The sequence below is a fragment of the Saimiri boliviensis genome, chromosome 10, assembly GCF_048565385.1.
Source record: "Saimiri boliviensis isolate mSaiBol1 chromosome 10, mSaiBol1.pri, whole genome shotgun sequence".
In the NCBI taxonomy this organism is placed as follows: domain Eukaryota; kingdom Metazoa; phylum Chordata; class Mammalia; order Primates; family Cebidae; genus Saimiri; species Saimiri boliviensis.
The window spans coordinates 9,537,255-9,552,434 of record NC_133458.1 but is presented as its reverse complement, the minus strand read 5'-3'; the positions used below and the strand labels follow the sequence as shown (position 1 = coordinate 9,552,434).

Here is a 15,180-nt window from a genome sequence, read left to right as displayed (position 1 = left end):
TGCCTCTAACCTACAACAATCTTTATTTAAAGAGCCAACTAAACATTATGCATGGTATTATCAAGAATCAAATTCATTGATATATTCAAATATATCATTGAAAAGGATATATTAGCTTTAAGTAAACACCAACTGTACTAAAATTTCTACCGGTATCCAGAGAATTTTCCTGTAAATGTACTACTGTAAATTACGTGTATATGGATTTATGTGTCTATATAAGTTATACACATGTATTTATTCTATCTACAGTAAATATTTTGTAGTGTAGAGTACCACAGGTATATATGTTGCTTCAAGTATCTTGCAAACATTGTCAACAAAGTGTAGTGGCTCATCTGCTACACTGATTCCATTTGTAATAAACCAAAATGGTGAGTTACATACCATACAGGGCAAGATTGCCTCAAAGGAACAAATCTTACTTTTCCTTTAGTTCTTCTGCTGTGCCCTTATCTGGAAACATTGAGGAAATGGCTTCAAAAATTTTATCAGAAGGAAATTTCCGAGGTGGGCGACTTTCTTTATCTAAACAGGAGAATATGAAAGAAAACAAAAAGAAAATAAACAAGTTTTCGATCTTTGATTTTCTCCACCCAAGTATGTCTCTGTAACAAAGCTGATTTTCGAAGAAATCATCAACTTTGTATTTTGCTTAATTCTCACATGTTTTACATGTGTCTGTAGAATGCCAGTCAGTCAAAAACAAAATTCAAATTCAAATATGAAAAGCTTTAAGAGCACTGTCAAGCAGAAAACCTAAATTCTACTCCCAGCTCTTAACTAACTGATTTTGTAACCAGGAGTGATCACTTTACCTCTTCAGTCTGTTTACTCATCTGTAAAATGAAGGAGCCAAACTAGATGATCACTAAGGTGCCTTTTTAAATTCTCTTTCTGAAATATGCTTCTTAGAAATTGCTATTTTCAGCCGGGCGTGGCCGCTCGTGCCTGTAATCCCAGGACTTAGGGAGACCAAGGCAGGTGGATCACAAGGTCAGAAGTTCGAGACCAGCCTGACCAACATGGTGAAACTCCGTCTCTACTAAAAACACAAAAAATTAGACAGGCATGGTGGCAGATGCCTGTAATCCCAGCTACTCGGGATAGGTTCAAGCAGGAAAATTACTTGAACCCAGGAGACAGAGACTGCGATGAGCGAAGATCTCACCACTGCACTCCAGCCTGAGCAACAGAGCAAGACTCCGTCTCCAAAAAAAATTGCTATTTCCCGGCCAGGCACAGTGGCTCATGCCTGTAATCCCAGCACTTTGGTAGGCCAAGGCAGGCAGATCACGAGGTCTAGAGATCAAGCCCATCCTGGCCAACATGGTGAAACCCTGTCTCTACTAAAAATACAAAAATTAGTTGGGCGTGGTGATGTGCACCTGTAGTCCTAGCTACTTGGGAGGCTGAGGCAGGAGAATTGAACGAACCAGGGAGGCGGAGATTGCAGTGAGCCTAGATCGCGCCACTGCACTCCAGCCTGGCAACAGAGACTCCGTATTTAAAAAAATAATCATCATAATTGCTATTTCCCTCACCAAATTCTTCTTTGCTGCCTTAACATAAGCTTTGCCAAGTAGAGAACAGCAACTATTGGCTAGGTTTCTTCCCAACAGTGTAATCTTTTAAGTTACTTAACCTCTCTAAATCTATCCCCTCAAATATAAAATGGATCTAATAAAAACATCCATCTCATGAAGCCACTATAAGGATTAAGTAAGCTGGTGAATATGAACCTGATTAGTACACAACTTGTACACAGTGAATATCATATATATATTTTAAAACAATGCCCAGTGAAGCACACACAAAATTATGTTCTTTACTAGCCAAAGGAAACAAAGATACTAAACTGAAAATAATGTTACAAGTGATATGCTTTTTTTTTTCCCTTTGCTTTTTTTGTTTTGAGACAGAGTCTCGTTCTGTCACCAGGCTAGAGTGCAGTGGCGCAATCTCAGCTTACTGCAAACTCTGCCTCCTGGGTTCAAGCGATTCTCCTTCCGCAGCCTCCCAAGTAGCTGGGACTACAGGTGAGCACCACCACACCCAGCTAATTTTTGTATTTTTAGTAGAGACAGGGTTTTACTATGCTGGCCAGGATGGTCTAGATCTCTTGACTTCATCATGATCCACCCACCTTGGCCTCCCAAAGTGCTAGGATTACAGGCGTGGGCCACCACACCCAGCCTTTTCTTTTTTTAAGGCAGGGTCTCTCTATTGCCCAGCCAGATTGTACAGTGGCACAATCATAGCTCAATGCAGCCTATACCTCCTGGGTTCAAGCAATCTCCCTGCCTCATTTTATTTTTTAGTAGAGATGGGGGTCTTGGTATCTTGCCCAGGCTGGTCTTGAACACCTGGGTTCAAGCTATCTGCCTACCTCGGCCTTCCAAAATGCTAGGATTACAGTTTAGCCACCCTGACTGGCCATAATATGCAATTTTGATTATACTGCTATCAATGTGATAGTTAACAAAGAAAAAAAAAGAAAGAAACTAAGCCCTACTTCTACTCTTTCTACTATTTTCAAAACAAAGCTGTATTGGCTACACAGAATCCTAATCATCAGGCATACCATCTCGGTGATCTTCCAGATCTTTCTGCTTTTCTTCTCTATCTTCAGGATCATCTCCATCATCATCATCGTCATCATCATTATATTGACCAAGGGCATTCACCAACTCCACAAAAATTTCATCATTTATAAACCCACATTCTGAAATTCATCAAATGTCAGAATCATACAGGAGAAGTAGTAATGACAAAAGTTTATGGATCCTTTTTCTACTTTGGACATAACAGGCATAGCCTAGTCACTAGCACTAAAACATTATTACTCAAATAAGGGGAGGAAAATGTAAGATTTTCAAGACTGGCCTGAGACAAAGGTAGGAAGCAGAATTATCTTTAATATCTGCTATTTTCTGTTGAATAGCCCCTCCGCAAAAGTTTCTACTATAAAACCGAATCCTCTAGGAACTGATTATGGCTTTAGCCTCCTACCATTCTTTAACTGATCACTTCAGACGCTGCTTTCTACTAGATAATGACAATGGATGATGATATTACAAATATTACCCTTTCAGACACTTTAACAGGGCCTCCAGGACATTAAAAAAAAAAACAAAACTGAACCCATGACTCTAATGATTGAATTTGAGGTACTGTAGTTCCTAGAGGAGAGTCATTTTTGAGCAGTAGGGGCTGCTAGAGCCCCAATATGCCACATAAGCAGAGCCCCAATCCTAACTAATTTAACTACTAAAGAATCTTAAAATCTACATATGCTCAATTTCTATTTAATTTACATGTTATTGCTATTATGTATAACCAACCATGTGTAATTATCAGGTGGCAAACATGATCCTCCTAGTTTTCCCGAAAACAGGGAAAACACTAAAAATTTTAGACCTGGGCCCAGGTCAGTCCCTTATAGTTCAGTGCAAAACTTAATTTTAATACTAAAATTTTTCTCAAGTTCTATACTTAATGAACAAAAGTATCCATGTTAGCCCCTTTTCCCAAGAGAAGCATATGGCTCACCTCTATCCCCATGTACTTTTCCATCATAATTTTTTATTAGTTCTTCAATGAAAGTACCATCCTGGTCTAACACTTCATCTCCCATATAAGGAATGTTATGTAAAACAGTTTCATCTTCCACCTAACAGAAGAAAAAATATTTAAAAAGCAGCTTTATTCTAAGTATCAAATGTGAAATAACTAAAATACAACCTTTTTTTCATATGAAGAGGTCTTTACCCAGTTCTCCAGATTTAAAATACTAGTCAGAGAGCAAACTCTAAAAGCTACCAAAGAATAACAGCATAGAATAAAAGCAAAGAATAAGCGTGTCCGAAAACTGCTGACAGAAAAAGAATTTAATTCAAGAAAAAATACTGTACTTAATCTGTCATCAATCATTAAAACTTACCATTATTTTACATACCTCTAAGAAAGAAAAAGATGCTCTAGATTATGAAAAGACATTATCAGTTCATTTTCCTGTTTCATTTTTTATTGAGATGAGCATCTCACCATCCTGCCCAGGCTGGTCCCAAGGTGCTGGGATTAAAGGTATCTGGCACCATAAGCCACCATGCCCAGCTATCATCAGTTTTAAGGCACACTCTTATTTCATATGTTAATACAGGGAGGGGAGTGGTCTTAATGAAAATAGTATATCAAGATCAACTGTAAAAACCCATACCAAAAAACTATCATAAGACTCCCACATTCCACTTGATGATCCAGTTATTAAGATAACCATTAATTCATAATAGTTTAAGGTGAAAAGAAAAAAAAATTAAGACATCCAATATAATAAAATTCTAGGGACATAAGAGTATTGATGGTCCATTAAAGTTTATGCCCAAAGGATATGTGCTTATGTGTAAAATAAGAACATTCTACAAAAACGTATTTCAATATTTAGATGAATGAGATTAGTATCAAAGTTGACAGTGCTAGTAAAGACGATAGATGAGTTTATATCAAGCTTTGGAAGAAAACAGAGAAGAAAGAAGAGCCAATCAAAGAAAAGTTAAGAGAATGGAGTACTTAAGATTTCAAGGTAAAGCAAGCTGACATTCATGGGAGGAAGAGAATTTTCAACGAAGAATAAAAATGACAGTAATTATAGATAAAGACTGCACAGTTCTGAAGTGCATGTTTAAAGAGACCAATTCCAAGTGAAGACAAGTCTAAGTCTTAAAGGCCTTTGAAAAAGATAGTTGCTAAAAACAGAATTTTAGAAAGACAATTCTGATAAGCAGAATGGACTGGCTGAGACTGACTGGGAGTACACAGCAGGTCTTTAAAGGGTGAAATGGTATAGGCTTGGCCCACCACTATGAACATGGCCCACAGGGAATAACATGCTGGGAAAGGCCACATACACTAGCAGCAGGCGGGAAGTGTGGACAAAAATCTCAAATAATCCCTAGGTAACAAATTTAGGACAACTGGAGAGTTCATAAAAATAACAGGACCTGGCCGGGCGCGGTGGCTCAAGCCTGTAATCCCAGCACTTTGGGAGGCCGAGGCGGGTGGATCACGAGGTCAACAGATCGAGACCATCCTGGTCAACATGGTGAAACCCTGTCTCTACTAAAAATACAAAAAAATTAGCTGGGCATGGTGGCACGTGCCCGTAATCCCAGCTACTCAGGAGGCTGAGGCAGGAGAATTGCCTGAACCCAGGAGGCGGAGGTTGCGGTGAACCGAGATCGCGCCATTGCACTCCAGCCTGGGTAACAAGAGCGAAACTCCGTCTCAAAAAAAAAAAAAATAACAGGACCTTAGACAAGGAAAAGAATAACTGGAATAAAAGGGGCATATAATTAAAATGTACATTTTAGTGTATTAATATATTCAAATTCAAGATTATGTACATACTAGAGGCCTGTTTTCATCTCATTTCACTTGCACTAATCTTTTTTTTTTTTTGAGACGGGAGTTTCATTCTTGTTGCCCAGGTTGGAGCCCAATGGCACGATCTCAGTTCACTGCCACCTCCACCTCCCAGGTTCAAGCAATTCTCCTGCCTCAGCCTCCTGAGTAGCTGGGATTACAGGCATGTGCCACCACGCCCAGCTAATTTTTTGTGTTTTTAGTAGAGACGGGGTTTCACCATGTTGACCGGGATGGTCTCGATCTCTTGACCTCGTGATCCACCCGCCTCGGCCTCCCAAAGTGCTGGGATTACAGCACTAATCCCATTTAAACTAGGAGTTGAGTTCTTTATATCTAACTCAAAATTAAGTGACACTTAGCTATTTTGTCTTCCCAATTATATCCACATCATCCTGCTCTCCAAAATGTATATCCTAGTTATAATAAAGATTATGTGCCTAATCTGCTTTAGTCAGCAAAATCAGACAGGGTTTGGTTCTGTCACCCACGCTGGGCCAGCAAAATCCATGGATGATTCACAAATTATATTTATTGATAAATTTAAATACTATATTCTAGAATTTCAGTCTGTGAAAACATGAAACTTCCCTTAAGGTCTTGCAATGTAATTCTCAGACTACATTCAAATTTACACAATCATGGAAGAGTAATTGAAGTTGATACTCTACTGTACAAAGTATAAAACTTAATAAAAATATTGAAAATATCTATTTTTTTAATCTAATAAGAACTTCCTAAAGCAGGTTCACCAAGGACTTCCATAAACATTTGATTAGCCTTCCCACTTTATATATCAATTAAGCAATAACACTATGTATTTTTTTATTTAGCAATACAAGTCAAGAACACATGCTTCAGTTTCTCCTTAGCATTTTATTACAAAAGCTACTGGGTCAGAGTTAGCTATGGAAATATGTTTAAGTTTGTGTTTTATAAGCCCTATGAATATTACATAATTTATATTATCACAATAAAATGCTACCTAAAATTATTTTAAATAGTAAGTTCTCAATTAACAAAAACTCAAAGACTGAGGTTATAGGACACTGGCTTTTTTAAGGGTGAGAACTATAACCTTCATTACCTTTTTTTTTTTTTTCCTGAGATAGGTCTGGCTGTCACCCAGGCTGGAGTGCAGTGGCACAGTATCAGCTCACTACAATCTCCACCTCCCTGAAGCCATCCTTCCACCTCAGCCTCCTAAATATCTTAGGACTACTGGCATTCACCACCACACCCAGCTAATTCTTCTTCTTCTTCTTCTTTTTTTAAGAGACAGAGTTTCACCATATTGTCCAAGCAGATCTCCAATTCGTGAACTCAAGTGATCTATCTGTCTCAGCCTCCCAAAGTGCCAGGATTATAGGCATGAGTCACAATGCCCAGCCCATCTTCTAAGTATTTTTAATCGTAGGTATGGTTACTGCTTAACACTGGACAGTATAAAGAGTAATACTGCAAAGGCCTTATAAAAACTATTATTAATCCATTTTTAAATTACTTTGTATTATGTTGGCTTTTTAAAATTTATACTGTCTTGATTGATTCACCTTAACAATAAAATTATCTGTGCTTTTTTATTTCAAATAAGTTATTATCAAACAAGCAGAAGATGTCTTATTTACATACCATAAAATTCTGCTGTAGGGGAGACCAAGAATACATTATGGGTACTGAAGCAACTGCATTCAGAGTCTTTAATGGGATGACTTGTGTTGGAAAATCCAAGTCACTGGTCACCGAACACTAAAACAGAAAAAATAAAATTGACTCTTAAGAATAGAAGGACAACCTTAAGCTGTAGCCATCATATTGTAAAGAGATGCTGCCTACCTATTTAATTTTTTTTTTAAATGTCCTTACCTAGGACAGTTATATTCATATAAACCAAATAGGATTTTTTCTCTTTTACTTAGGGTGAAAAATTATTCAAATTTTGCAAATTTTCAAAACCTCCAACCCTTCCCATACTTACCAATATCAGTAAGAATCAAAAACTGTACTGATGTGAGCTTCAGCAATCTGATTAACTGCTCCATACTTTCACTATACATTTCCTATCTCATCTTTCACGTCTCTTACATTCCAACCACATAGAATAGTAATATATACACACGAAATAAGCCACTTCAATCTTACTTAACAAGAATAAGAAAACTTGTTAGGTTAATCTTCCTTATCTTTATCTTCCTTTTTAAAAATCCAAGTGTTAACTGCTGATATTATCAGATGATATATAAATATTAAGGGTAATGGGTTTGAGTTTCAAACACAACAAAGTAAATTCAAATGTATTCTGTAAAACTGTAATCTCTGAATTAGTAATATTAGCTAATATGCCTAAGTACTTTCTATGTGCTAGGCTATTTTAAACACATTACATGTCTTATATTTAATCCTCATAACACTGTAAGATGGGTTACTGTTCTTAGCCCCCATTTTACAGGTGAGAAAACTATGGTAATGAAAGGTTAAGTGAGTTGCCCAAGATTGCACATGGTTATAGGGCTAGAATTTAAAACCCCAAAGTCTGACTCTGGAGCCCCTGCTCTTACTACTCCTTATATTGCCATGATACCATATTTTTAAAATGTGTCACTGCATGTAGTCCCTTGAAATACCATATTTCATACAATCTAAAATGATAGCTATTTCAAGGCACACCATTATCTTCTGTTTCACTAAGAAAAAAAATGTTGCCAACTAAACAAAGATATGTGTTCTTATCACAGTGATTCTAAGATGCATGTTAGTTTCAGATGTTACAATGTGAAAAATTTTGCATCTTTGATTCTCTGAAATATGGTAAAAATCTGTGCCCAAATAACCACAGCACTTTCCACCCTGTCTACGAATCCATGATTTCTTAAAGAGTACCACTGCCCAAGTGTTAAGTCCTCCAGAGCCTTCTCCAAAATATCCTAGATATACATTCATAATTCACAATCAGTGAAAACAGAGCAAAAAAGAAGTGTAATAAAATGAAACAAAAAAATCATATATATATACATATAAATATATATATACATATATATATATACACACACATACATATTAAAGGTTTAAATTTTTTATTTAAAATGTCTTAAAAATAGCAGAGGTAGGTGTGGTGAAATTCAGAATAGAAATCTGGCATATGGGCCACACCTGACCCTCAGCATTGGGTTGCATCAGGCCAGTGGGATAATCTCTTAACCATCACAGTCACTGCAGCACAAAATAATTCCTTCCTTAGTGAAAGTGAAGGTTTAAGGATACAGTAGTTAGGAAGAACTGTGACAGTGATTCATCCATTAATTTGCTTTCCAAAAAGGCAAAGATAAAGATAATAATACTAATAAGGCTCGTAACTCCAGTAAATAAGATGGTGTGAACAGTTTACTAACACTCCAGAACCTGCAATCTTTCCCCTTCCTGTTATTCAGCCTCTGATACAGTCCTTCATCCATCCATCCAATAATCCAATTTAAAAAGCAGTTAACATTTATTGAGCACGTACTATGTTGCAGGCACTGTGCTAAGTGCTTATATACATTATCTTAATTATTCCTCATTACAACCTTATGTAGTTTTAGCATCAAAACTTCACAAATGAGGACACTGAGGTTCAGAGAAGTTATATAATTTGTCTAGTCAGAAAGGAAGCAAATTACAAAACCAGGGTTAAAACCTGGATTTAAAGTCTGACTACAACACCCATGAGCTTAATCACTCACTGCACTGTAGTTCTTGCCCTTGCAGTGCTCAAGGGGTAACATAACAACTACAGCCATGCAGTATTTACTATATAAAATAGAAGCATGGCCAAGCACAGTGGCTCAAGCTTATAGTCTCACCACTTTGGCAGGCCAAGACAGGTAGATCAATTAAGCCCAGAAGTTCAAGACCAGCCTGGGCAACATGGCGAAAACCTGTCTCTACTAAAAACACAAAAAACTTAGCTGGGCAAGGTGGCACGTGCCTGTAGTCCCAGCTACTTGAGGGGCTGAGGTAAGAGGATCACTTGAGCCCAGGAGGCAAAAGCTGCAGTGAGCCGTGATCCACACCACTACATTCCAGCCTGGGTGACAGGAGACCATGGCTCAAAAGAAGTAAAAACCAAAAATGAAAAAATAAAAGAGACATATGATAATGTAATAGGAGTATCTCCTCCGATAACTTATTACTACTGCCAAGTCTTCTTTCCTTCTTTCTACTTAACTGGGTAAATTTGGGGGTGGAGGTAGTTATAATTATGGAATACAAGTATCAAATACTATCCGGTGACTTCAAGTACAAAACAATTTTCATTTCTTAAAAAGTTTCTGATTTTTTTTTTTTTACATTAAGTGGCAATAAATTAATTCTGTGGCTTCTGAAGGAAGAGGTGCCTTTAAAGCTTAAGGGAGAGTGGGCTGCCTCTCCAATTCTGACTTATTCACCTGCTTTAACTCCTAACTCCCAAAGTCACACATAAGGTTAGAGAGTGAATATTCCTTTCAACTACGAGAAGGAAGGAGCACTGGCTTTGCTTTATTTATGGCTGCTCTAGTGATACACCAAATACTCTGCAAGTCCTGAATGAAGTCAGCTGATTTTTCCCATTAACAGAAAGAACTTATCGAAGCACAGAAAATATTAAAGCACAGGCTGTAGCACTAAGTACTACTTCTAATCCCATACCTCTGTCATACCCCAGGTATCCCATCGCCTCAGTTCTGAGCCACGCAAGAGTCACTAAGACAAAGGAAATAAGCTCTCTGAGGGCAAAAGTAGCTGAGCCAAGTGTGGCTTCACCTCTGTCTTGAAACAGTACTCAGCACAGTGTCTCAAAAAAAAAAACAAAAACAAAAACAAAAAAGTAGGCACTCAAAAAATGTTTCTGGAATGAACAGACTATATTTGCTGATTTTCTCTAATGGAGACTTCGAGTTCTGTTGAAAGCTAAGAGATTACCTACTTAGAAAACTGACAGTCTATCCCCACCTCATTATATTTCTAGTATCTCTAGAAACCTATCCCATTCTTTAACTATAAACTGTAACTAATAACCATATTCCTTTCATTTATGAAATAATATTCAAATGCAAAAGCATTTGTTGGTGAAAACAAATGTGGGATTCTTATTTATTGACTTATAGAAAAATTACTCAAAAATCCCAGTTACTTACCAGCAACTTAGTTTTCTTTGAAAATGTATCATCCTTGACAGTTCACATAATCAAATCTCATGTCACTCAGAGTAGTGAAAAGAATTTTGACCTCATGGGTCTCCACATTTAACCTGATCAGAGCCATGTGTCCTGGACTCAGGAACTCACTAGGAGACCGTTAACAACAAATTAAATTCTCTAAGTCTAGTTCCAATTTGAGGATCACACAAGGAAGTTAGAGATGATTCATCATCAATGGTTTAAAAAAAAAGAAAAAAACTAGTTTCATTACCAAGGATGCTACATTTTCAGAGAAACACAGCTTACTGGTAAGTAACCAGGTTCCTCTGAGGATGGATAGACTTACATCAACCAGCTGGTACAATAGGCGACTGTGTGGCTGGACCACTGGGAGCTGGAGAGGGAAGTCAAGCCAAAAATAGTAGTTGTAGGAGTACACAACCAAACTGAGACTCTTTGCAGAAGGCTCGTTCCAAGTAAAAACTGTGTTATGGAAAATCGTAGAGGGAAGAGCAGGTGAATGGCCTGCAGGGAAGGGAAAGAAATTAACACACCCTACTATGTGCCAAGCACTGTGCTAGAGACTTTACCAAAGTTAACTTCTTTAAATTTCACAGCTACCCTGTGAGATAGGCATGACTCCCGATTTTATAGCAGGACATCCCAAGGACAACACCGATGGCTGTCCTGCCTCTGAATAATCTTTAACATGAGAAGGGCTAAGTCCAAATTCCATTTAGTAGGGAAAAATATACAATCAATTAGCCAAGCAAAAAATATTCTTGGATACTGGTTGGTCCATTTATTTCATGCCAGAGACACAGTGAACTGTTGACATTGTCTAACATCCTGTAGCCTTTCCATGTGACAACAGCGAGGAAGGTGCAGGAAGGTCGGCACTCCAGGAGAGGAAGAGTCAGAAGAAAGCATCAGTTGCCACCAAGTCTGGAGAAAAGCTGGGAGTGATTTCTGAAACTATCCTATATTCTTCAGGATTTGAGGAAAGAAAAGATAACACGCCCAAGTTTTAAATTAGCTAGCCCTTCTGGTGAAAATGACAGTGTATATAATTTAAGTTCAGGCTACTTTTACGCAAAGGAAGTACTGAAGAAAAGCTGCAATGAGATAAATAGCAAATTTGGATAAAGTTAAGAGAAGTTCAATAATAGAAGTGAATTCATAACCAGGTTTAGAAGGCAAAATAGAAGGGTGACTGAAGAAGACATACTTGAAATGATTTGCTCAAACAGAAGAGAGGCATAAATAAAAATGGAAGAAAAAAACCCTGTTAAGATATTGACACAGATGTATTTAATGAACGCAACTAATCAAGGGTGTTGGAGTTAAGGAATAAAAAAAGAGTACTTCTTATCAGACTGTAAATTATTTCAGTTTGTGTCATGAAATATTTGTTACAGACTCATTCCTGATTATGTGAAGAACCTCTACCCTACAGCACAAGGGTATTTGCTTCTGAGTTCACTTTTATCCTCTAAGTAACAGTTTCTACATCCCGAGGGGAGGGGGAGGATACATAGCATTTAATACAGAACATAGGCCATTTGGAATAATATTTCACAAGTTTAGACCCTTTGTTTTAGTTTTTGGGTTTTTGTTTTTTTTTTTTGAGACTGAGTCTTACTCCATCGCCAGGCTGGAGTGTGATGCAATCTCGGCTCACTGCAACCTCCGCCTCCTGGGTTCAAGTGATTCTCCTGCCTCAGCCTCCAGAATAGCTGGGATTACACCACGCTCAGCTAATATTTCTATTTTTCGTACAGACGGGGTTTCACCATGTCCTGACCTCATGATCCACCCATCTCAGCCTCCTAAAGCACCAGGATTACAGGGGTGAGCCAAGGCACCCAGCCCTAGACCCCCTTTTTCTGAGACAGGGTCTAGCTCTGCTGCCAAGGCTAGAGTGCAGTAGAGCAATCATGGCTCACTGAAGCCTCAAACTCCTGGGCTCAAGTGATTATCTTACCTCAGCCTCCCAAGTAACTGGGACTACAGGTAACGTATCGCCATATCTGGCTACTGTTTATATGTATTTTTAATAGAGATGGAATCTTACTAGGTTGCCCAGGCTCGGAGGAAATTTAGATCCTTAAAGCTCTTCCTTGCATCCTACCTTCAGAAGCTGGGCCCTGAATGAAAGGAATCGCAAATATGCAAACCTAGTTAATCCTAGGTTAAAACCCTGAAGGACTGTTAAGGTAAATCATTCCCTCATTATCTGCAGCTTTGCAAAAAACTCCAGTTTTGCTAAATACTGGAGATCAGAAACAATAATAATAACAGGACATAAGAACTCAAAAAAGCACATGAAGCAGGTAACAAGAGTGATGTTCGTCCATCACATGTAAACGCAAATTTCTAATTCACTAACAGTCCTGTGAGTAGAAAATAGAATAATTTCTATCACTGAGGGAAAAAAAAGGAACAGAGTATTATATAAATCTATAGTTTCCATAGGCCATGGCAGTAAAATTGTTTTGAAGCCTTGCTTAAATCAGTGGATCTGGGTTTAATACTATAAAAAGTAGAAGAGGTTAGAGTTAAAGTGAGTGGGCAAGGCCAGGCATGGTGGCTCAGGCCTGTAATCCCAGCAATTTGGGAGACCAAGGTGGACAAATCACTTGAGGTCAGGTGTTCAAGACCACCCTGGCCAACATGGTGAAACCCTGTCTCTACTAAATATACAAAAATTAGCCAAGTGTGGTGGTGCATGCCTGTATTCCCAGCACTCCGGAGGCTGAGGCACAAGAACAGCTTGAACCTGGGAGGCAGAGGTTGAGCTGAGCCAAGATGACACCACTGCACTCCAACATGGGTAACAGAGCGAGACTTCGTCAAATTAAAAAAAAAAAAAAAAGAGGCCGGGCACGGTGGTTCAAGCCTGTAATCCCAGCACTTTGGGAGGCGGAGGCGGGTGGATCACGAGGTCAAGAGATCGAGACCATCCTGGTCAATATGGTGAAACCCCGTCTCTACTAAAAATACAAAAAATCAGCTGGGCATGGTGGCGCGTGCCTGTAATCCCAGCTACTCAGGAGGCTGAGGCAGGAGAATTGCCTGAACCCAGGAGGCGGAGGTTGCAGTGAGCTGAGATCGCGCCATTGCACTCCAGCCTGGGTAACGAGTGAAACTCCGTCTAAAAAAAAAAAAAAAAAAAAAAAAAGAAAGTGGGTAAGATGACACAGGCTGTGGTCTCTGAAGGGAAACACCCCAGGTCTTGCTGGAGTGGTAGAACTGTCCAGGGAACCACCAACAAAGAAGGCTGATTCTGCTGATCTTACAAAACAGGTTTACAAGACTGCCCCTCGCTATTCATTAATTACTCAGAAAACGGGTTTACAAGACTGCCCCTCACTATCCATTAATTACTCAGCAAAGAGTGTTGAAACAACCCGGAAACTAAAAAGAACAAAATTAAAACCAAATCCCCTACTCATTCTTTACACCAAAGGAAATTCTTGATGGGTTAAATAATATTAGAATATAAAAATGAAACAAGAGAACTAAAGGAAGAGAACTAAAGATGGGTAGATAATTTATAATCTTGAAGTGAAGAAAGATTTTGGAAGCTTTCAGAAACACAAAAATTAAAAGAACTATATAACCAAAATATACTAGAAATAACATTAAAATGCAGGGAAAATCTGTAAAACATACGACAAAAAACTAGTATTTATTTACTTACTTTTGGAGACAGAGTCTCGCTCTGTCATCCAGGCTGGAGTGCAGTGGCGTGATTTCGGTTCACTACAACCTCCACCTCCCGGGTTCAAGGGATTTTCCTGCCTCAGCCTCCCAAGTAGCTGGGACTACAGGCATACACCACCATGCCCAGCTAAATTTTTTGTATTTTTAGTAGAGACAGGCTTTCACCATGTTGGTCAGGCTGGTGTAAAATATCTGACTTCAAATGGTCTGCCCGCCTCAGCCTTCCAAAATGCTGGGATTACAGGTGTGAACCATTGTATCCAGCCAAAACTAGTATTTGTAATATACCAAAAGTCTTTATGAATCATCAGAAAAAGCCCAACCTAATTTTAAAAGATCCAACACTATACAGTCCATTCATTTAAAAAAAAAAAAAAAAAACACGAACAGCACTTGACATTTAACTTCATGGAATAATTAAGATAAATATAACAAATCCTTACAATACTTTACCTATTGGATTGAAGATTAAGATTAATAATATTTTGTGTTGAGAATACAGGTAAACAGACATTCCATAAACAGCGGGTGGGAGTGTAATGCAAAACTTCTGAGGGTGCATTTGGTAATATCTGTTCAATTTTTAAATATGCATTTCATTTTGATCTATTAATTCTATTTCTAGGAACTTCTACAGGAATTATTCAAAAGATGCAAAGATCTATATGAAGTCCACTGCAGCACTGAATGCAAAAGCAAAAATTTTAAAACTAAATGTTCATCAATTAAGAATGGGCAACAAGTTATGGTTTATCCATTGACATTATGGATAATGTCAAAAAAAAAAAAATGGTGGCCCAAAATGCCAGGGATGTATTACCTGGACGGTAATTTTTTTTTTTTTTTTTTTTTTTTTGTGACGGAGTTTCGCTCTTGT

At 38.1% G+C, this 15,180-nt stretch overlaps 1 protein-coding gene across 13 annotated transcripts in view; it reads right to left on the bottom strand.

The window, feature by feature from the left end:
• The window catches only part of EZH2 (enhancer of zeste 2 polycomb repressive complex 2 subunit), a 77,749-nt gene that overhangs the window by 19,938 nt on the left and 42,631 nt on the right, over positions 1-15,180 (bottom strand). For 11 of the 13 annotated variants that reach the window (XM_074378949.1, XM_039472928.2, XM_074378953.1 and 8 more), the window contains 4 exons: positions 7,054-7,170; positions 3,553-3,673; positions 2,585-2,725; positions 426-528 (listed from right to left, as the gene is read on the bottom strand). In XM_074378949.1, the coding sequence (XP_074235050.1) occupies positions 426-528; positions 2,585-2,725; positions 3,553-3,673; positions 7,054-7,170 (482 nt within the window). Of the gene's footprint in view, positions 1-425; positions 529-2,584; positions 2,726-3,552; positions 3,674-7,053; positions 7,171-10,923; positions 11,103-15,180 lie in introns of all 13 variants that reach the window. The other 2 variants (XM_074378950.1, XM_074378954.1) reach the window with 2 other exon arrangements.